The sequence below is a fragment of the Macrobrachium nipponense genome, chromosome 5 (assembly GCF_015104395.2).
Source record: "Macrobrachium nipponense isolate FS-2020 chromosome 5, ASM1510439v2, whole genome shotgun sequence".
In the NCBI taxonomy this organism is placed as follows: Eukaryota; Metazoa; Arthropoda; class Malacostraca; order Decapoda; family Palaemonidae; genus Macrobrachium; species Macrobrachium nipponense.
In genome coordinates this window covers 72,285,579-72,308,668 of record NC_061107.1, presented here as the reverse complement: position 1 = coordinate 72,308,668, position 23,090 = coordinate 72,285,579, and the positions used below count along the sequence as shown (strand labels likewise).

Below are 23,090 nucleotides of genomic sequence, written 5' to 3'. Positions count from 1 at the left end.
ATGGTATATTTCACGAAGGAAAGGGAAACACCGGAGTAGCTGCGAAGGACGTTGAGTCGAAAGATCTTGTAGCTACTCCAGTGTTTCACTTTCCTTAGTGGCTTATACCTTTATCTATGCATTTATCACGTTCCAAACTTTCGTGATTCAGATATACACACACTATACATAATTCAGCAGCTAAATATGTTTTCATCTTTCAGATAAAACAACTGCGAGTGGATTACCACGCTAAACCAGTCATCTTACTGGTAGCTATATTTATCCTGCGTGAATTGGGAGGCCAGCTGGCGGTGTTTTCATACACTGTGTACCTGTTCCAGAAAGCTGGCGTCGAAATCGAAGTGTTCACGTGCACGGTCTTGGTGGGAATTGTGCGTCTTCTCGCTACAGCTACGTCATCCATCCTTGTTGACAAACTTGGCCGAAGGCCGTTTCTGTTTGGTACTTTCCTGGTTTGCGGCATTGCCCAAACAACTGGTGGAGCCTTCCTCCTCGCCGACATTCCAGGCACTGACTGGGTACCGCTAGTGGCAGTGCTGATCTTCGTTCTGGCCTACGGCCTCGGAGTGGGACCTATACCGTGGATCTTGTTGGGAGAGCTGATACCAACGCCAGTCCGTTCCATCGGGGCTTCCATATGCACATTTAGCTTTTGCGCTTCCCAGTTCTTTGTAGGAGTCCTGTTCCCCGAGCTGATGGCGACACTGGGCGTGGGTGGAAGTTTCTTGGTGTTTTCCGGTGCCAATTTCTTGACGAGCATCTTCACCTTCGTGTTTTTGCCAGAGAGCCGCGGTCGGTCACTGCACCAGTTGCAAGAAGTCTTCAGTACCCGGACATCCAGGAGACCTCTCATCAATGTTGCGTCCAACGAGGCCTCCGAAGAAGTTAACGATTCGAGTTAGACTGGCTGGACCAGTCGTTTTCGTACTCACGTTCCAAATACATACCTTTTATTTTTATATATAGTACCAGTGCGTGTCCGCTTGATGTGATGAGATGATCTTTTATATATTTTAAAGTATGTCTGTATAAAGTTTTGTCTTTAGCAAGAATGCTTTGCAACCTTGTAATACTCGCACATTCTAAAACATTCCTTTAAACGTGAATTTTTTATTTTATACTGAATATTTTGCAAACAAATTTAATTTTTCTATTACATTCGGATGGTAATCCAACTATGCTATTAGATAAAGTGTGTTTTGTAATTGTTTTTATCAAGGGTTGCTAAAACCAGGAAGATAGGACTGCAGTTAAAGGGAACACAAATTTATTAGTAATTGTAAAAGATGGATATGATATGAAATGCACAAACAAATTGCGAAGCACAGATCATCTTTTACATGGAAGAACAACAGTTGTAGGCCATAACAAAGAATGTATAAATGAAATTATGTTGTTCGAGCAATTTAATCAAAACGATGCAAAGGCTAAACATGAATTCTCGTAATGAAACTTGACAAAACTAGTACTAACTAAAAATATACAATGATAATAATAATGAAATATTTCCGAGAGGAGCATTGTGAACTTCACACCTGTTTTTTTTTTCTGAAAATTTAGTAGAGGGAAATGTTCAACATACCGTAGATATAAATGTTGCGAGCACTATGGATCAGATGTAATTATACAATCAGCGATTGTATAATTACTCTATACAAAGTTTTCTAAGGAAAGGAAATGCATGGATTCTACACTATACGGAAAAGTAGACGATCCATCTAAAGAGTACCTCGGTGGATAATTATCAAAGCATGTTTTTAAAATACGCGGATCGACCTTGAAGAAGAAGAAGGAGGGGGAAAATCAAGCGTATGTTAAGCAAAAGGCAATGAAACACTTTTTTTTCTTATATGAAAAATAAACCTTGTTAATGGTGCCCATCTGTCTCGGAAAAGAAATTTATTGAGTTGCTTATGACATATTAAGCTAAATAACGAGTTAACAAAGGGCCGTTAGCTGCCAAACAGGGACCAAAATGCTGATGCTTCAAATACGGGGAAACACATCTGAAAACAGGCATCCCAGAACTACAATGCAGAGAATATTTACAATTGATGTGGCTTAAGGTCTTCTAAAAACTGGCAATAACTACAAGAGGGTAGCAACTTGGTCCAAAATCAAAGATCGACCTTTGGGAGGAAACCTGACATACAAGATGACAAGCTCTGCGTAGCCAGTAAAAGTTTTCGTCGTCTACAACGGATACCTTGAAATACAAAACTAAATGACAAGAGATGTGCAAGTGAACTTGTACGCCGAAATTGTGGAAGGAACCACAGAATAAACGATTGTAATTCAGCTGTAATAAAGTATTATACACTAACAAGGACCGCACATCACAAGATATGAAGAAATATAGTCAGGATGAAGATATTGTAAACCAGATTAAAAGCATCCTAAAATACAGATAGAAAACTAAATTAATTTATACCTTCCAGCCAGACTATGGAACGTGTTACCCAAGTACTAAAGGTACTGCTGAACAAATTATTCAAAAATATTATCTATGACCGATAAATAAATGGAGTATGCAGTGAAAAGCGTTCCTTTATAGAGGGCCATTTTAACTTTAGGAATATGAATGGCCCAGTAGATAGGCTATCAACCAGGGTCATGCATAAGATATTTAAAATGAAGCAGGTCTAACGATAACGCAGCAGAAAATAAACACTTCTATTTTTGCAAAAGTAGAGGTATTCAGTTCGTGTTTACAAATGTCCTTAATTTTCCCTTTATTAATTTAATCATCTCCAAATGGAGCTTGAACCCCCCAAAATCAACCATTTCTGCACGGCCTTGCAACTTAAAGAATCTCCGCTGAATCTACTGAATTTACAACTTTAGATCAATCAACTGACTAAAGAGAGATGGAAACTTTTACTGGAAATGCATATAAAGGCATAATAAAGCAGTGAGGGTAAATATCCTTGAGGAGAGGCGAGGACAGCATGCTATATCTAAAAAAGAATAAGAAAAAGCAATGCGACCGGATACTCAGAGATTTGTGATAAACCAAGAGGAATTCTGTCAAACGAATAACAGAATAGTTGATTTATTCACGAAAGGAATAAAACAAAAGAGAAAAACGCACTTTGACCTGCATTATAAGCAACAGCCAAAATAGAGGAGAAACGTCATAACTCTGCGTATATGCATTTAGAATAGGCTTCAGAATAATGGAACCAAGCTGAAACGAGATAGTACTGCATTCAATTTTATTCTAGAATAAAGTACAGCTACTAATCCCCCATCATATCGCCACCAAATATTCCATGCAAGTATATTTTTATTTAAGCGGAAAAGACGATAAATAATTTTGAATTTAATAGATGACCGAACTTTCCCATCAGAGCAATAATATTATAGATATATTCTCATTGTTTTTAATTCTACTGTAGGGGACTAAATTTAGATACAGGAGCAATCCCATTGATTTTAATTCTACTGTAGAGGACTGAATATAGATAAGGGAACAATATGTAAATATATAATTTTGATTCTAAAACATTCCTATTGATTTTAATTTCACTGTAGAGGACTAAATATGGATAAGGGAACAATCCCATTGTTTTTAATTCTACTGTAGGGGTTCAATTGTGGGTAAGGGAACAATATGTAAGTATATAATTTCGGTTCTAAAACATATTCCATTGAGGTGTGATAGAAGTTCACTCTCGACGTGGTTCGGAAGTCACGTAAAGCCGTTGGTCCCGTTGCTGAATAACCGATGGTTCCATGCAACGTAAAAACACCACATAAACATACAATCAAAAGCATATTCCCATTGTCTTTAATTCAACTGTAGGGGACTAAATATGGATAAGGGAACAATATATGAATATTTAATTTCGGTTCTAAAACATATTCCCTTTGCCTTTCATTGGATAAAGGAACAATATGTTAATATATACTTTCAGTTCTAAAACATATTCACATTGTCTTGAATTCTACTGTAGAGGACAATCCCATTGTTTTTAATTCTACTGCAGGAGACTAAATATGGATAAGGAAACGATGTATAATTGTATAAATTCGGTTTTAAACCAAAAGTCCTCTCCAAACCTTGCAGAACAAGAAGTAATACTAAATGTCGACAGTCCTCCTTTTGAAGAGCTGCATCACCACCGGCGTTACAACCAACGAGAAGCGACTCCGCGGGAATTCGCATTTGTTTACACTCGGGAGTCGGGAAGAAGACGCAATGGCAACCACTCAACCAAGTTTACATCAGTTTTACAAGGCTAGAAAAAGTGCTCGTGATACAAGCAACATCAAAAATGCAAAGAACAGCATCTCGAGAAGCCAGGAAGTCAAATGTGGCGACATTTTGTCCCTGAAAGCTGCCGAAAATAGGGCGTCTGAGCAGGACGTCGCGAAGGTCGAGCCGTCGAGTCTGGGGAGTAAGATTTCGACCAACGGACTTTCCAGGACGGAAAAATCGTCGAATAAAAGATCCGAAGGGAAGAGAACTCGTCCTTCTGGAACTCAGGATATTGCTGCTTTGTTTGAGCGAGTGGCGGCTAAAAGGAAAAGGGAAGACGAAGAGGAGAAGGTAAGTTTGTACATCTTACGCCATTAGGGTAAACAATCTCGAGTCCGTCTGACTCCAGAAGTCCCCTTTTTTCACTCGATATTTAATTGGTGAAACAACGATTCAATTACATCTTTAAGCATACCATTCAAAAGAATTAAGTTTCGCCAACATAATGTGATGCATGAAAGCGCCATACGAACTAAAATAAGCATGTGAGGTCTTCGTGAAATTAGGGGGAAACATCAGTACAGGCCAACCCTCATCACGGTAGACGGGTCTTATTCACTCGATATTTAATTGGTGAAACATGAATACAATTGCAACTCTAAGCATACCATTTAAAAGACTGAAGTTTCGTCAACATATTGTGATATATGAAAGCCCCATACGAACTAAAATAAGCATGTGAGCTCTTCGTAAAATATGTTTTCAAGGCAGTTTTGAAATCCAATATGGCGGCTACGTTTTTCATGGACGGTTCTCATCAGTGACGGACACCATCTTTCCCCAGCCTTCCCAGCACTCATTTGAACAATGTTAGCGTATGTATGTAACGTTTATTGATCTTACTCAAGATTGCAGTTGTAATCAGCACAATAAAACAACATTTTGTTGCCTATATTAGTGAAAGTATGAAACTTGTTATTCCCGGGGTTATGGTTGGAACTGAATTCATTCTTACCTTGTAATCGGCGGTTTTTATCCTTACTGCCATCACAACTGAAACTCCACAGTGCTTATTTGATTGTTATTATACACATTTTGGTCTCAGTTCACTCCACATTGCACTTTAAACCCGTTGCTGTTCCTGGTTTCTAAGCGCGCGCGCCATAAACACAATTACAAACAGCAGACGACGACAGACGACGAAACTGCAAAGTTTTATTCCCTAACTGTTTACTTTACTCGTTATTTAGTTTAAATTTACATTGTTATTTAAAAATTTTGATTTAATTCATGTATATTATCCCTTTTTTGCAACCAAATTACCCCGAAAAATTACAGATATTTCTAACGTAGATAAAATCAAATGTTTCTAACGTTTTCGTACATCTGGCTGAGAGAAGGGAAGGTGAAGGAAGGAAGAAGGACAGGGGTGGCGGTGGAGGTGGGGGGAGAGGGTAGGTGGAGCTGTTTACTGGTGTGTTCCTATCCATTTCTGGATAATGGAGTTTTGGTCTATTAGTACAAGGACAAGTGTAGTTATTCTTTACGATTAGTGATTCACGATACCCTTATAAATTACGGCACTGGGGGTAATGCACTAAAGAAAAATCTCGCTCTGTTACGAGTGTTCGTTACAGAAATAGGTATTGCCCAAAAACGTGCTTGCACTGTCTCTGAAACCCATAGTAGACATGCTGCTTAGTTGTCAATCAAGTTTTTATAACCAAGTATTTTTTACAAGCTAGCTATTGAATAAATTTGTATTTTTCTCAGTCAAAACATATGCCCCTCAATGCTAACTTTCCTCTTTTAACGACTTTCTGGTCATTGCAAATTCGGCCCCATAATTTCTTATGGTGCGAAAACAGACAGAGGCCCATGGACCGAAAACGATTGCGTCACACTACGGCGATAATCCAGCAGTAAAACATCTTCATATATCCAAAAAGTAAATAATAAAGATATATATGCGCATTACGATTATAACAATTACATGTATAGCTGATAACAATCTGCACGAATAACTGGTAAACTGTTCTGCAATGACAGTTGAGTATAGCAATTATTTACAATAGGTATGAAAGTCAAGATGTCGTGACGTCATAATACAGAACTTGAAAGAACGTTCTAATTCAGAAAAATAATTACTTAAATTTGAGTCAGAGTCGAGTTACTTTTTCAATAACGAATATTTTCAAATTAATCATCATAAATATGTAAAATATTGATGTTTTACTACTTATTTAAAAATTAGCCAAGAGCACGCTTCTCGTCATCTTCTACCCCAACAGCTGTTTACGCCTGGCTTGTTGTTGATGAGAAATCGTGTTTCGATTGTTGTGATAAAAGTGCTCCAGCGTCTGTGGGTACAAGTGGTGTGCGGATTTATCACAGGAAATGGTTAGTTTATTGACACAAGCTACTCCGTAAACATCGAGATGGCGTCAATCTTCTAAATACCTCGAGTTGTAAGTAAAAATGTTGAACGCGTTTTGGTGAGGTTTCCACTACGTTTGAGACCGTTTTCAGTACCCTCTGTTTAAATCTTAAAATTTGGCCTTAATTTCTAACTTTGGGGAAAATACTTCCTTCGAAAGGAGAGTAGAGGTCTTTAGCTCCGTTTCTCACCAACAACAAGTCGCGACTGATGCCCATCTCGGGTGTCAGGACGCGTTATAATGTACTTTTTCGGAGGGTGGCTTGCATTGATGGTAGCTGGCCTGCGTGGCCTGCTGTGATGATCTACCCTAGTGTTTTCAAGGCAGTTTTTAAATGTAGGGTAATCAACCGACTGGACTAGCCGAGCCACTGACTACCGCGTTTGTGGCCACCCTCCGAAAAAGTACTTTAACACGTTCTGACACCGGAGATGGTCATCAGTCCTGAGCTGTTGGTGGTGAGAGGTGTAGGTCGAGAACTCTAGGGTAAAACACCGCATTGCCTGCAGCAGGCCAACGACGATCAATGCATGCCACCCTCCGAAAAAGTACATTAGGGGGAAACACCAGCGACTACCAACCCTTATCACGGTGGACAGGTCTTATTCACCCGGGTATTTCTACAGAAGCAATCCGCGGTGGCTTAGACTATGGCAATTGACTGATTCCTATGTTATTTGAGTTACTGTACAAGATTTAAAAGTAATATCCATTCGGGCGGCTGTAACTAAGCAGTAATTGACCTTTGAAAGTTACATAATAGCCGCACCAAACTCAAAGGTATATTAAAGTTTAGTTCCAACCAAACGAACAAAATATTCCTTACAACCCTTGTAAAGCAACTAAAATAACATAGAAAAGGTCAATTGCCATAGTCTAAGTCATAGGAAGGTACCAAGTATTCGTTACGGTGAAGGCAATGTAAACACAGCTGCCATGTTTAAATTCCCCAACCACCACGGAGCCATATGTTCACTAAGGGGGTGGTGGTTAACGCACAGAGGGTGGGCGGGGTAAGGTGGAAGGTACGAGTTGTCTTAGCAGCACCCCACTGAATAGTAACATACCTTGACGCAACTTTCGGCGAAAGCCTAACACTCACTTTCCTAAAACATAATAATTAAGAATAATGTTTGGACCTTACCTTAAAGGGGTGGAGGGTACACAGCAGCAGCTGCTTTTAAGAATGCGTGGAGGCGGGTCTTGGGTTCCTCAAAATGCAGCTTGAAATAAGCAACAGCCAAGTACCCGACGAAGTTATACATTCTCCTCCCGTATCTTGGAGTCGACTGAATGGGGGCAAAAGACCTGCTTTCTCAGGAGGCCATGGTCCTGGCAAAAACCGATTAAGTCGATCATAATTACCTGAGTAAGGCAGAAAAATCTTTGTAACTCATGTAACAATTGTTACATGAAGTTGGCAAAGAGTTCCTGGTGAGGGGCTGGGGCGAGCGTGAAGTAGATGCAGCAGTGGATGTCATGGCGGCAGATTCAACAGTGTTGGAGTTCTACAGTTAGGAGGTGGCAGGAGGCCAGACCGTAGAAAACAGGGTAGGAGAGGTGGGGTGGAGTAGTAAAAATGCTTTGATGCTATTGGTTGAGGCAGGGTGGGGCTGAGGTAAATGAACAAGCACTTAACAAGATAAGTTGGCAATGTTAAGGGTAATAAAAGTAAATGGGTAGTTAAGGAACTAAATGTAAATGTGGGATGGGTTCAAAATATGAAATAATACAAATACATATATAACGGGCCCAGGGGGGGGGGTGGGATTTAAGTCCTGGGTGGTAAATGTGTAATAGGGCCTATAGTTGTTTTAATAAATACAAAAGACCAAATTAAACATAGGTTAGCATATAACAAAACTAATTAAACTTGTAGGGGATGTTGCCTGACCAGGGGTGGGGTTGGGCCTGCGGTAACCCCCCTTAAAGAACCAAACCAACCTAACATAACCTAACCTAGCAGGGGATGTAACCTTACCTAGTAGGGAACTTAACCTAGTAGGCAATGTTGCCTGACCAGGGGGAATTTGCCCCCCGTACCCCCCCCTAAAGGCCTAACCTAACCTAGTAAGGAATGTAACCTAAACCTAGTAGGGTAATATTGCCTGACCAGGGGGGCTTCGCCCCCCCGTACCCCCCCGTCCCCCCCTTAAAGGCCTAACCTAACCTAGTAGGGAACATTGCCTGACCAGGGGGGCTTCGCCCCCCCGTACCCCCCTTAAAGCCCTAACCTAACCTAGTAAGGAACGTAAACCTAAACCTAACCTAGTAGGGAAATACTAGGCCTAACCTAACCAACCAAGTAGAATGTAACCTAACCAACCTAACCTAACCTAACCTAGTAGGGAATATTGCCTGACCAGGGGGGCTTCGCCCCCCCCGTACCCCCCCTTAAAGGCCTAACCTAACCTAGTAAGGAATGTAACCTAACCAACCTAACTAACCTAACCTAGTAGGGAATATTGCCTGACCAGGGGGGCTTCGCCCCCCGTACCCCCCCTTAAAGGCCTAACCTAACCTAGTAAGGAATGTAACCTAACCAACCTAACCTAACCTAACCTAGTAGGGAATATTGCCTGACAAGGGGGGCTTCGCCCCCCCGTACCCCCCCTTAAAGGCCTAACCTAACCTAGTAAGGAACGTAACCTAACCTAACCTAGTAGGGAAATACTAGGCCTAACGTAACCTAGTAAGGAATGTAACCTAACCTAACCTAGTAGGGAATATTGCCTGACCAGGGGGGCTTCGCCCCCCGTACCCCCCCTTAAAGGCCTAACCTAACCTAGTAAGGAATGTAACCTAACCAACCTAACCTAACCTAACCTAGTAGGGAATATTGCCTGACCAGGGGGCTTCGCCCCCCCGTACCCCCCCCTTAAAGGCCTAACCTAACCTAGTAAGGAACGTAACCTAACCTAACCTAGTAGGGAAATACTAGGCCTAATGTAACCTAGTAAGGAATGTAACCTAACCAACCTAAACTAACCTAGTAGGGAACATTGCCTGACCATGGGGGCTTCGCCCCCCCATACCCCCCCTTAAAGGCCTAACCTAACCTAGTAAGGAACGCAACCTAACCTAACCTAGTAGGGAAATACTAGGCCTAACGTAACCTAGTAAGGAATGTAACCTAACCTAACCTAACCTAGTAGGGAATATTGCCTGACCAGGGGGCTTCGCCCCCCCGTACCCCCCCTTCCCCCTTAAAGGCCTAACCTAAACTAGTAAGGGATGTAACCTAACCAACCTAACCTAACCTAACCTAGTAGGGAATATTGCCTGACCATGGGGGCTTCGCCCCCCGTACCCCCCCTTAAAGGCTAACCTAACCTAGTAAGGATGTCACCTAACCAAACCTAACCTAGTAGGTAACCAAGTAGGGAATGCAACCTAACCAACACCCCCCCCCCCCTCCCCCCCTGCCCCCCCGGTATCCACCCTTGAAGAACTAACCAACCTAGCCTAACCGGGTAACCCCCTTCAAGGAAGTAAAATTAGTAGGTAAACCAACATATAACAAACTAACCCTAAGGGTATGTTGCCTAACCGGGGGATGGGATTCGGCCCCCAGTAGGTAAAATGACATATAAACCTACTTTGATGGGTGTGGAAGTGTAAAATGTAAAAAGTAACCATACATAACTGCATAATAGTAAGGAAACTGGAAGGGAGGTGTAAATTGTAATGTCTGTAAAAGTGTATAATGGAATATATTTAAATGTAGGTTTTATAAAAATAATGGCAAACTTTAATCTAGATATTGGTATCAGTGAGAAATGCATTGTAAATGGTGTAACGTAAAGAGCCAGTCGTGAATACTGGAAAGGGGAGGGATTGACTTGTGTATAAATGATAGGGAGTGTGTATGTAATATGCAACGCAATGTGCAATTTCACGTAACAGGTAGGTATCGAAACGTCCTAAAACTGAGTTCTATATCAACACGTAGGCATTTTAGGTGTCTGTCCTCAATTATAACATAATATTTCAAGTTATATATGGTGAAATGATTAGGTAGGGATATTTCAAAACAGTTATTATACAAATACTATGGAAAAATGAAAAGGAATAAACACTAGAATTCACATAAACATGTTTATAAACATATTAGGTAAATGCTTTTATGTAACTCAACGTATTGGTTACCAGCCAGGGTTCCCAGATGACACCACATACCAACAGCCAAAGTCTACCATGAAACCAGCCAAAATCCCGCCAAATGGAAATCCAAACCAACCAACCCAAATAACCGGCAAATATATGTGCGTTATATTTATCTTTATAAATGTATATTTTTTTTTATCATATATATGCTTGTATAGCGGCATCATAGTTTTAGTTAGATAATATAAACTAATATAAGAATACAGGAAAAAAAACGAGAATGAATTGAAATTTTGAAATGAGGCTCGTTCTCTGAGAATCCGGCGGCCTGTTTTGTGGTCGTCTGGTGTGTGTGTGATTTTTATTTTAATTCCATCTACATATTTTGCTGAAATGTTACCAAGTTTTTACTGAAAACCTATTCAAATTCCCCAGATTTTCCTGAAAACCTTCAAAAATTCCCAATCTGGGGAGTTATTCCTCAAACGTGGGATCAGTGTTTAGCTCAAATAGAAAGTATTTGAAAACCAGCCAAAATACCACTAACCAGCCAAAGTGAATTTTTACCCACCAAATTAGAAAAAAAAGCCAAATTTGGTGAGAAACTGCCAAATCTGGGAACCCTGTACCACCCAATCCTTCACTCAGTCCGGTAGCAACGTAGGGGTCATACTGTAACGTGTTTGGCTAAATACATGTATCCCTCCCGTAAACCCCCATTTCTTTCCTCACTAAGCAGTCTGAGTTTAGGCCAAAAGCTCCCTTACAGTTAGCGCATGCGTAGTAGGATTCAGTGTTGTGGTAGTAGTAGTAGTAGTAGACGAATATGGATGTGGAACGGCTCCACTATCGCTAGTTTTGTTATCTCTTATTTCCGCCTGTATTTCGTGTTTTTGAAAGTGATAAATGTGGGAAATACCACAATAACACGGCAAAATCACCCCCAAGTGGTTTCTCCCCACCCAAAACCCCGGTTCCCACTGGGGGTCCCCCTTACCCTAGGATAGAGTTAGGGTTTTGTCCCCACCCAAAACCCCGGTTCCCAATGGGAATCCCCTTTACCGTAGGATAGAGTTCAAAGGTAAATTAGAGTCGTCCGAATAAATATTACTTCATATTCTTGTTCAGGGGGTAAAACTGCATAGAAAAACCGCAACTGCCATACTCTGGGCCGCCGCGGATAGGTACACTAGATCTACCTTCACCCGATATTTAGGGTAAAACACCACGGAAGGCCAACCCTCACCACGGTGGACGGGTCTTATTCACTCGATATTTAATTGGTGAAACAAGAATACAATTGCAACTCTAAGCATACCATTTAAAAGATTGAAGTTTCGTCAACATAATGTGATATATGAAAGCCCCATACAAACTAAAATAAGCATGTGAGCTCTTCGTAAAATATGTTTTCAAGGCAGTTTTGAAATCCAATATGGCGGCTACGTTTTGCATGGAAGGTTCTGATCAGTGGCGGCCACCATCTTTCCCCAGCCTTCCCAGCACTCATTTGAACAATGTTAGCGTATATATGTAACGTTTATTGATCTTACTCAAGATTGCAGTTGTAATCAGCACAATAAAACAACATTTTGGTGCCTATATTAGTGAAAGTATGAAACTTGTTATTCCCGGGGTTATGGTTTGAACTGAATTAATTTTTACCTTGTAATCGGCGGTTTTTATCCTTACTGCCATCACAACTGAAACTCCACAGTGCTTATTTGATTGTTGTTATACACATTTTGGTCTCAGTTCACTTCACATTGCACTTTAAACCCGTTACTGTTGCTGTTTCCTAAGCGCGCGCGCCACAAACACAGTTACGAACAGCAGACGACGAAACTGCAAAGTTTTATTACCTAAATTGTTTACTTTACTCGTTATTTAGTTTAAATTTACTTTGTTATTTAAACATTTTAATTTAATTCATGTATATTATCCCTTTTTTGCAACCAAATTACACCGAAAAATTACAGATATTTCTAAAGTAGATACAATCAAATGTTTCTAACGTTTTCGTACATCTGGCTGCCGAAAACCATAGAGGAACGACTAATGGATAAGTGCATAGAGGAACGACTACGGAGAAGTGAATTATATACATATTTTTTTTTTTTTTTTTTGCTTTTTTGTTTTTGCTAGCACTTTTAATAGATTTCAGTCTATATTAGTATTTTGTATTTCTTTACTAACCGTATGCCAGAAATAAATGTAACCTTTAATGTTTGCATGCTAAGAATGGCAAAATCATCGTTGCCACATTAGTGGAGGCTTCACACATACGCTGTTTCATTATTATAAACCGTTTCCATGAATTCTAGTTGTCATAGTAATGCAATAATGATGAAATTGCTTTAATAATTATGTATATATACTTCCAATACATAGCCTAATTTCACCAATTTCCACGTTTTGTGTGTAGTCTTATACCCAGTTTGGAGGGTCAACACATACCGAATGGCAACAGAGAGAGAGAGAGAGAAAGGAAGGCGAAGGAACGAAGGAAAGGGGTGGCGGTGGAGGGGGGGGAGAGGGTAGGTGGAACTTTATACGCGTGTTCGTATCCATTTCTGAATAATGGAGTTTTTGTCTCTTGGTACAAGGACAAGTGTCGTTATTCTTTACGATTAGTGATTCACGATACCCTTATAAATTACGGCACTGGGTGTAATGCACTATACAAAATCTCGTTCTGATACGAGTGTTCGTTACAGAAATAGGTATTGCCCAAAAACGTGCTTGCACTGTCTCTGAAACCCATAGTAGGTATGCTGCTTAGTTGTCAATCAAGTTTTTTGTAATTAAGTATTTTTTACAAGCTAGCTATTGAATAAATTTGTATTTTTCTCAATCAAAACATATGCCCCTCAATGCTAACTTTCCTCTTTTAACGACTTTCTGGTCATTGCAAATTCGGCCCCATAATTTCTTATGGTGCGAAAACAGAGGCGCATCGACCGAAAACGATTGCGTCACACTACGGCGATAATCCGGCAGTAAAAGATCTTCATATATCATAAAAGTAAATAATAAAGATGTATATGCGCATTACTATTATAACAATTACATGAATAGCTGATAATCTGCATGAATAACTGGTAAACTGTTCTGCAAGAAAGTTAAGTAAAGCAATTATTTATAATAAGTACGAAAGCCAAGATGTCGTGTCGTCATAATACAGGACTTAAACGAACGTTCTAATTCCAAAAAATAATTACTTTATTTTGAGTCTGAATTGAGTTACTTTTTTCAATAACGAATATTTTCAAATTAATCATTATAGATATGTAAAATATTGGGTAAAATTACAGTTTCAACCATTATGGGAAAACTGGAATAAAAATATATTTGTTGCATCAGAAATAATGTAGTTCCAACGGATTTAACATTTATTTTGACTGCAAACCATCCGATTTAGAGATTTACTGTGTAATTGGAGTTAAAAAAACGAGTTTTTCCAGAAAAAAGTAAATGTCCAGGAGAAGGCCGCACCCGTTTTTCAAGTATTAACGACGAAAAACGGCAAAAAACGACCAGATTGGTGTTGCACATTGCATAGAAACCTGAGGAAATGAATAAAAAAGAAACTAAGAGTTACTCTTACACACAAAATCTAAGCATAAACCTACTACTTCAATTATGGGGGATCCCAGTGGGAAGCGGGGTTTTTGGGTGGGGGGAGGAGGAGAAAAGTGATTTTCGGGGCACTACCGAACCTAATACAACCACCTAACCTAACCTAGGGCCCTGTACCCCTACCTAGGCCTAGCGGGGGGGCTCCGCCCCCCCTGCGACCCCCCCTTAAGGCCACAGTGATTTTCGGGGCACTACCGAACCTAATACAACCACCTAACCTAACCTAGGGCCCTGTACCCCTACCTAGGCCTAGCGGGGGGTGTGCTCCGCCCCCCCTGCCGACCCCCCTTAAGGCCACTACCTAACATCCATCAAACCAAATCCGAAGTGATGGTACTGCTGTATACATCGTTATACTACCACCATTATAATATACTCTATAAATTAATGAAGCTTACCTTAAACTGTTGGTTGATAAAGATGTGCTGCTGCTTTGAGGAAAACGTGAAGCCGTTGCAAGGTTCCCTGACATGCAACTTAAAGTAGGAAGTGGCCAGGTACCCGACGACCACATTGCACTGCAAACAATCGGTAGGAAATCGAAGGTCTGTCAAAATTAATGCCAGAAGGGCCAGCAACTGCCTCTGCCATAGGTACAGGAAGACAAAATGCCGTTTTTTGCTTCATTATTCGAGTATTCAGTCAAACAAGGATACCAGTGGACACTAGACAGGTAACTTTTTTACTCCGCTGAAATGCTGGTGAAACAGTTTTCGACTAAAGTCGTTCGTAATTGGTTATGAAACCCATGACGTCATAACGATGTCACACCTCTCAGCCAATAATGAGTAACTGGAACTGCTTTTGTTTGCGTAAGAAAGTAAGTTAGAGGGCTCATTAAAAGTAAACATTACCGTAGAGGAAACACCTCTCCTGACTTAGGAAAAATTCGAGGTAAAAACTTAATATTTTTTTTTTCTCTGTAAGTATGCATTAGCGACAATAATGTATTGAGAAGAAGTGTTTTGTTATCACGTGCTTTACTCGGGAAAAATATCAATATAATAGATTTCCCATAATGGTTGAAACTGTAATAATACCAAATATTGATTTTGTTCATGAAACTTACCTGTCAGATATATATATAGCTGTATTTCTCGAAGTCCGACAGAAATTAAAAAACTTACGACACACGTAGTGGGAGTCAGGTGGTTAGTACCCATTCCTGCCGCTGGGAGGCGGGTATCAGGAACCATTCCCATTTTCTATTCATAATTTTTCTGTCGCCGGTGTTGTAAACAACAGTTTTCAGCACCTCCGTCTTGAATTTAGGAAACTTGGCTACTATAAGTACCCCTTTTTGATTTTTTGGTATCTTGACTTTTGGATCGGTGGCTAGGCACACGTTAATTGTGGATTTGATTGATTTTGGCTTGATTTCTCTTTAAATAAGATGTCTGGTTCTAGTTCGGCTAGCGCCAGGTTTTGTACCAAGAGTGAATGTCGAGGTAGGCTACTGAAAGCATCAGTAGACCCTCATACTTTGTGTAAGAGTTGCAGGGAGCATGATTGTATGTATGAAAGTCGCTGCAAGGAATGTGAGTGTCTTTCAGATTCTGGATGGAGAGCGTATGAGTCCTATCTTCGTAAGCTTGAACGGGATAGGTTAAGGAGGTCTTCCTCCAGGAGCGTTTCAGGCAAACGTCAGGAAGTTCATGTTTCTCCTACTAACCCTCCTTTAATCACTACTCCTAACCCTGTAGTGTTGCCTTCGGGCCCTGAAACAGTGTCTGTGGAGGGTAATACCCTTACGCTAATCTTTGAGTCGATTTGTAATTTAGAATCTAAAGTGCTCGCCTTAGAAGGCAAAAGTGAAGGTGCAAAGTGCAGTGACAGTGCTCCTTCGTTTGTGGAGGGTGCGTCAGATCGGCCCCATTTCGCCTCTAGGCCTAGACCGCTGCCGGACTCCCAGGTTTCAGGGAGAGGGCATGTCGAAAGCTGCAGGAGGGTTACGGGGAACGCCCACCTATCTGACGTGCCTTCGGCAGTATCTGTTGACACTACCCAGACTGCCAAGGAGCGTGCGCGTGCACGTCTCCTCAAAGAGTGTTTCTCTTCTTCAGAGGCTTCCTCCCCGCACAAGGGGTGGAGATCTCAGTCAGTTTCACGCCCGCTGAAAAGGAGCGTTGGTGATCGTGATGCTTCACGTCCAGTTTTTGCTCTCGAGCGGCGATCTTCACCTGAGACTGTGTTCGCAGCCTTCCCGCCACAGAAGAAACGTAAAGAGTCATCGGATGATGACTTTTTTGAGCGCCCCAGTCGCTCCCGAGCACGTTCTGCGGCAGTTCCTGGGAGAAGGGAGAAGGAAGAAGGCGTCCCCTCGCCCCTTGCCTTCTCACAGGATCAGCCCGTCACCTGACAGGGAATCTTCTCCTACTGAGAAGATCCTGCGCTTGTTGCAGCAACAACTTGCTGATGCTCTTTCTAAGAGAGGGACGCAACCACGTCCTCGGAGAAAGGATGACAGTCTACCAGTGAAGAGATCTAGAAGGTCTCCCTCTCCTTCTCCTCGCTCGTCTCTCTCTCCACTTTCGTCTCCTGCTAGAGTTCGTGCGGCTCCCCAGCGGCGCTCTAGAGGACGCGAAGAGGAAGTTACACGCGCTTCGCATGAAGCGGTATTACCCGCTCGTAAGCTTGCTGTGCGAGATCTCGATATTTGCGTGGACGCTTTGGTGCAAGTTCAGGATCTTGACGCTCGGTCGGACACCAAGCGAGCGCCAGTGACAACTAAGAGTGCACCAGCGGAAGCGGAGCGCGCGCGAGATGTTAAGCGCGCTTTAGTGGACGCCAAGCGTGCGCCAGCGGACGCCAGCAGCGCGCGAGTGGACGCCAATCCTGCGCCAGTAGCAGCCAGGCGCGCGCCAGTGGATGCCAGGTGTGCGCCAGCGGACGCTCGGGTGGATGCGGATGTGGAATTTCGTCGTCACCCACCTGTTTTTTAGGATCCTTTGCAAGTTACTTCGGGACTTAGAGAGGCAACCTGAGTTTCTATTAAGGAGTCAGCTTTGCCTTCCACTTCACAGCAACGCTCCTCTTGGAAACTTAGACCTGATAGTCTTGGTTCAGCCTTACTTCCTCCGACTTCACCTGTGTCGGAAGCAGAGGTTAGCGACGCTTCGGTTGAAGTTGATGATGAGAAACCATTGGCTGCGGTCTCTTCTGACTACCAGGTATTGACCCGCCTTCTTCAATCAGAGTTTGGAGATAATTTTCATCCTGAAGCTCCTCGCTCTCCTCCCTCTCAACTTTCTTCTTCTAAGATCAATAAAGTCTCGGCATTTGTCAGAATGAAGAAGTCCCTTTCGACAAAGAGGGCTCTTTGTAAAGTCCATGACTGGATGGAGAAAAGGAAGTCTCAGGGAAAGACCTCATTTGCTCTTCCACCTTCAAGACTTAGTGGGAAAGCAGGCATATGGTACGAGACGGGAGAAGACGTAGGTATTAGACTTCCCTCGTCAGCCCAAGGAGACTTCGCAAGCATTGTGGATGCCTCGAGGAGGTCTCACCTGTCCTCTTCGAAAGTTTCCTGGTCTACTACGGAAATGGACCACCACCTTAAAGGCCTCTTTCTAGATTGGTGTCTGGGAGTTCTGGATGCCAAGTCTAGGAGTTCCGACGATTAGTCTGGGGGAGCTGTCCAGAGTAATGTCGTGTATGGACAAGGCCGTCAGAGATGGTTCGGAGGAGCTAACAGCTCACTTTTATACATTCAACTTCCCTGCCAGATATATACTTAGCTATAGACTCCGTCGTCTCCGACAGAATTTCAAATTTCGCGGCACACGCTACAGGAAGGTCAGGTGATCTACCGCCCTGCCCTGGGTGGCAGGACTAGGAACCATCCCCGTTTTCTAATCAGAATTCTTCTGTCGCCCGGACCATCAACATTGTTGTTGGTTCCTCTCCATTGGTTTTTCTTTTTTCACCGGCAATTGATCTTCTTGACCGACTTTTGGTGACGTATCTGGATTGTTGGATTGGCATACGCTTTTGTGGACTGTTTTGTGGACTTGATTTTGGAATTTTCTTTAATAATGTCTGACTCTGGTATGGTTGTGAGACGTTGTGTGAATGTAGGCTGTAAGGTGAGGTTGCCGAAAGCTTCGGTAGACCCTCAACACGGTATGCAAGAGGTGCAGGGAGTATGAATGTTCTTTTACTAATACTTGTAAGGAATGTGAGAACTTGAGTGAGAACGAATGGAAGAATCTAACTAATTATTTAAAAAAGTTAGAAAGAGAAAGAGTGAGGAAGGCTTCTCATAGAAGTTTAAGTAGTTCTAGATCTGAACTAATTCCAAGCTTGGGATCTTCCTCAAGGGTAAGTATGCTATTCCTCCTTCCATTGCAGCCCCTTCTCCTATTGCAGAACCTGTAGATCCAGCAAAAGAACTTGCGGATCTAAAAAGCAGCCTTCAAGTTGATGGAAAACAAAATGGCTGCCATACAAGGTAAGGCTAGTGATTTTTCAGTGGACAGTGATATGAGTGTCCCCAGTGTAGTGGAGGGGGCATCTGGTCGGCTCAGCAACGCTCCTAGGTCTAGACCTCTTCCAAGCTCACATGCCCAGAGGAGAAGGAATGTCGAAAGCCGAAAGGAGGTTGTGGAGAATCCCCACCGATCAGGTGTCCCTTCGGCGGTTTCTGTGACACCCCAGACTGCCAAGGACCGCTATTGTAAAAGCGTCCTACGTGAGTGTTTTTCGTCGTCGGGATCTTCATCACCGAGACGTGATTGGAGAGATTCAGATCGATCTCGGCCTCTCAAGAGGAGTTGGAAGGCTCCGAATATTGACTCGAGCCCTGAAAACTTCCCTGAGGGAGTCTCCATCGGGAGTGAAGAAGAAGGCAAGAAGAGCCATTCTTTCAACCAGAGTGAGAAGGAGGCAGGAGGTGGAGGCTATGGACTCCTCCCCTCCTCCTTCCCCTCCTCCCGAAGAGGATAAAGAGGAGGCTACAAAGAGGTTCATGATGGCGATGCAGGAACAGATTTCGTCGTTTGTAGGAGTCCTGTCAAAGGAGCCTCCTAGAAGGAAAGACACTTCCCTTCCTATTAAAAGATCCTCCAGACGTATGGAGGTATCTGCCTCCAGGATCGATACTCCTACTCGAGGTGAGGTTTCCGGTACGAACCTGGATGAACCGATCAGACGTCTGGCACCGGCCAGGAGTGAGGAGTCACCCAGGAGGCAGGAGCCAAGAGCCAGGAGTGAGGAGTCAACCAGGAGGCAGGAGCCCAGAGCCAGGAGTGTAGAGGCATCCAGGCAGGAGGCAAGAGGCAGGAGGCAGGAGCCAAGAGGCAGGAGCCAAGAGGCAGGAGCCAGGAGCCAAGAGGCAGGAGTCCGGAGTCAGGAGGCAGGAGTCCGGAGTCAGGAGGCAGGAGTCAGGAGGCAGGAGTCAGGAGCCAGGAGGCAGGAGTCAGGAGGCAAGAGTCAAGAGCCAGGAGGCAAGAGTCGGACTCGTTCCTGGAGGTTATGACTCTTCTCCAAATAGGAGCTCCTCTCCTTCAGAACATAGGAGGTCTTGGAAGGACTCTTCCCTCCAAACGTGAACTTTCTCCTTCGTCTGATCGAGGGTTTTAGACGAGTTGTCTGATGACGAACCTCCTGCTAATGAGGGACTTTCTAGTTATAAAGTCTTAGCCTCATTATTACTTCAAGAATTTGGAGATTCTCTTAGTCCGGCGGCTCCTCCTTCTCCTCGTTCGCTCTTTTCGAGCTCGGCTACGGCAAAATCGTCGGCCTTTTTAAAAATGAAGCCTGCGATATCTATGAAGAAGGCACTCCATTCTTTAGATTCTTGGATGGACAAGAAGGAGGAGTTAGGAAAGACGGTATTCTGCATGCCTCCTTCCAGATTGCACGGAAAGAGAGGTATTTGGTATGGGACAGGAGAGACTATGGGTCTTTCTCTACCTGCCTCGGCAGATGCCGACTTTTCCAATTTAGTGGAGGCCTCTAGACGTCACTCCTTAGGATCGGTCAGAGCGACGTGGAGCTCTTCAGAGTTGAACCACTTTCTGGATTGGTCACTCGGAGTTCTGGCCAACAAATCTAAGGATCCGGAGTTTCTGAAAAACCCAGAAATTCTCCATAGCGTCCTGTCCTGCATGGACAAGGCAGTACAGGACGGTTCGGGTGAAAAGTGGCTTCCCTTTTTGGTGCTGGTCTCCTGAAAAAGAGATCAGTTTATGGATCCCTATTATCGAAAGGGGTTTCTCCGAGCCAGAGGACTGCCTACTGTTCGCCCCTCTCTATCGGATCATCTGTTTCCTTCTCAGTTAGTGAAGGATATATCTCGCTCGCTAACTGAGAAGGCGACACAAGTAGTGTCGACGGTTAAGAAGGACTCTCGTCCTCCTCAGCAGCCCTTTCGTGGAGGTGCAGCGGCTCGTCCCCCTGCCAGAAAGAAGAGCTCTGAAAAGAGAGGAAGGTCTTCATTTAGGCCCTTCAAGAAATCAAAGTGACTTGTTGCTCCTCCAAGCACCAGTGGGCGCCAGACTCCTGAACTTTGCAGGAGTATGGGCAAAAAGGGGAGAGCCGACCCTTGGTCAGTGTCGGTCCTGAAGAAGGGATATGTAATCCCCTTCGACGACAGCCCTCCCCTAACATCTACGCCTCGGGAACTGTCAGCGAGGTACAGAGACCCGTTAATGAGAAAGACTCTCCTTCAAATGGTGGAGCAAATGTGGGAAAAAGAGGCCATCGAACTTGTGCAGGATCCACACTCCCCGGGATTTTACAATCGCCTTTTTCTAGTACCAAAGGCATCGGGGGGTGGAGGCCAGTTCTGGACGTAAGCGCTCTGAATCGCTTCGTACAGAAAAAGGAAGTTCGATGGAAACGTCCGCCTCTGTAATGTCGGCTCTTCGTCCCAGGAGATGGATGGGTCTCTCTGGACCTGCAAGACGCATATTTCCACGTTCCCATTCACCATTTGTCAAAGAAATATCTTCGCTTTGTAATAGGAGACAAGATCTTTCAGTTCAGGGCTCTGTGCTTCGGTCTGTCTACAGCTCCACAAGTATTCACCAACCTGATGGCGAATGTAGCAAGATGGCTTCACCTAGAGGGGATAAACATCTCCCTCTACTTGGACGACTGGCTGATCAGGGCCAAGTCGAAGATTCAGTGCTTGGAGGACTTAGAAGTAACAAGGAACATGATAGATTCGCTAGGGTTGCTCGTCAACCTCGAGAAGTCACAACTGATCCCCAGCCAGAACTTGGTCTATCTATGGGGATTCAGATGGATTCTCGGGGTTTTCGGGTATATCCTTCGCGAGGAAAGAATCGCTCGAGGTTTGTCGAGAATCTCGAGCTTCTTAGAGAGAAAGAACAGCTCAGCGAGGGATTACCTGAGCCTTTTAGGGACCCTGTCCTCACTGGAAAAGTTCTTCTCGCTAGGGAGACTTCACCTTCGCCCTCTTCAGTTTTTCCTCAAAGAGGTGTGGAGTTGGAAGACGGGTCAACTCTCGGACATCTTCCAACTTCCACAAGAAGTAAAAGATCATCTGAAGTGGTGGATCCCTCCGCTTCAAAAGAACGAGGGCGTATCGCTTGCTCTGCAGAACCCAGACCAAGTGTTATTTACCGACGCTTCGGAGTCGGGATGGGGAGCGACGCTAGGAGCAAAGGGAGGTGTCAGGCACCTAGACAAAGGAACAGGTGTCCTGGCAATCAATTGCAAGGAACTTGTGGCCATACACCTAGCCTTAAAGTCTTCGAAGAGATAGTCAGAGACGGGGTGATACAGATAAACCTCGGTACAACACCACGGCTCTGGCTTACATACGCAAGCAAGGAGGCACGCACTCTTTCTCCCTCTATCAGTTAACAAGACACCTGTTAACCTGGACGGAAGAAAGAGGCATAACTCTCCTCACAAGGTTTGTTCAAGGGATCAAGAATGTGAGCTTGACAGACTGAGCAGGAGAAATCAGGTCCTTCCCACAGAATGGACTCTACACGAAGAAGTGTGCGAAGTCTTTGGTCCCATGTGGGGGAGACCTCACATAGACCTGTTTGCGACGTTCATCTCCAAAAGAATAGAGATCTTTTGCTCTCTAGTGGAAGATCCGAGAGCCTTCGCAATAGACGCGTTTCTCATGGATTGGTCGGGTGTGGACGCATACGCCTTTCCCCCGTTCAAAATCCTGGGGGAAGTGCTCAGGAAGTTCGTAGCTTCGAAGAGCACGAAGTTGACACTCATAGCCCCATTTTGGCCAGCCCAGGAAGGTTCACGGAGGTACTGGAGTGGATAGTGGACTTCCCCAGATCGCTTCCAAACAGACACGATCTACTCAGACAACCCCACTTCGAGAGGTTTCATCACAACCTCCCAGGTCTCGCTCTGACTGCCTTTCGACTATCGAAAGACTTGTCAGAGCGAGAGGCTTTTCTCGCAAGGCTGCGGCTCTATCGACTAGGCCCGCAGAGCTTCGACGAGAAGAGTATACCAGTTCAAAGTGGGAAGGTCTTTAGGAGGTGGTGTAAGGGTCAGAAGCTGTCCTCTCCAGTACCTCTATAGTGAATATTGCCGATTTCCTCCTCTCTTTCTGAGAGAGGAATCACACCTATCTGTCTCGACAATAAAAGGATACAGAAGCATGCTGTCTTCAGTATTCAGGAATCGAGGCCTGGACATTGCTAACAACAAAGATCTACACGATCTAATTAGATCTTTTGAGACTTCGAAAGCAGCTA

The 23,090-nt window shown here is 43.5% G+C and overlaps 1 protein-coding gene across 1 annotated transcript in view; it reads left to right on the top strand.

Annotated features, from left to right (window-relative positions):
* LOC135215822 (facilitated trehalose transporter Tret1-like) overlaps positions 1–23,090 on the top strand; it is a 51,309-nt gene that overhangs the window by 8,867 nt on the left and 19,352 nt on the right. The window contains exon 2 of the mRNA XM_064250773.1: positions 152–4,555. Coding sequence (XP_064106843.1) covers positions 152–905 — 754 coding nt within the window. The 3' untranslated portion in view covers positions 906–4,555. The remainder of the gene's footprint in view (positions 1–151; positions 4,556–23,090) is intronic.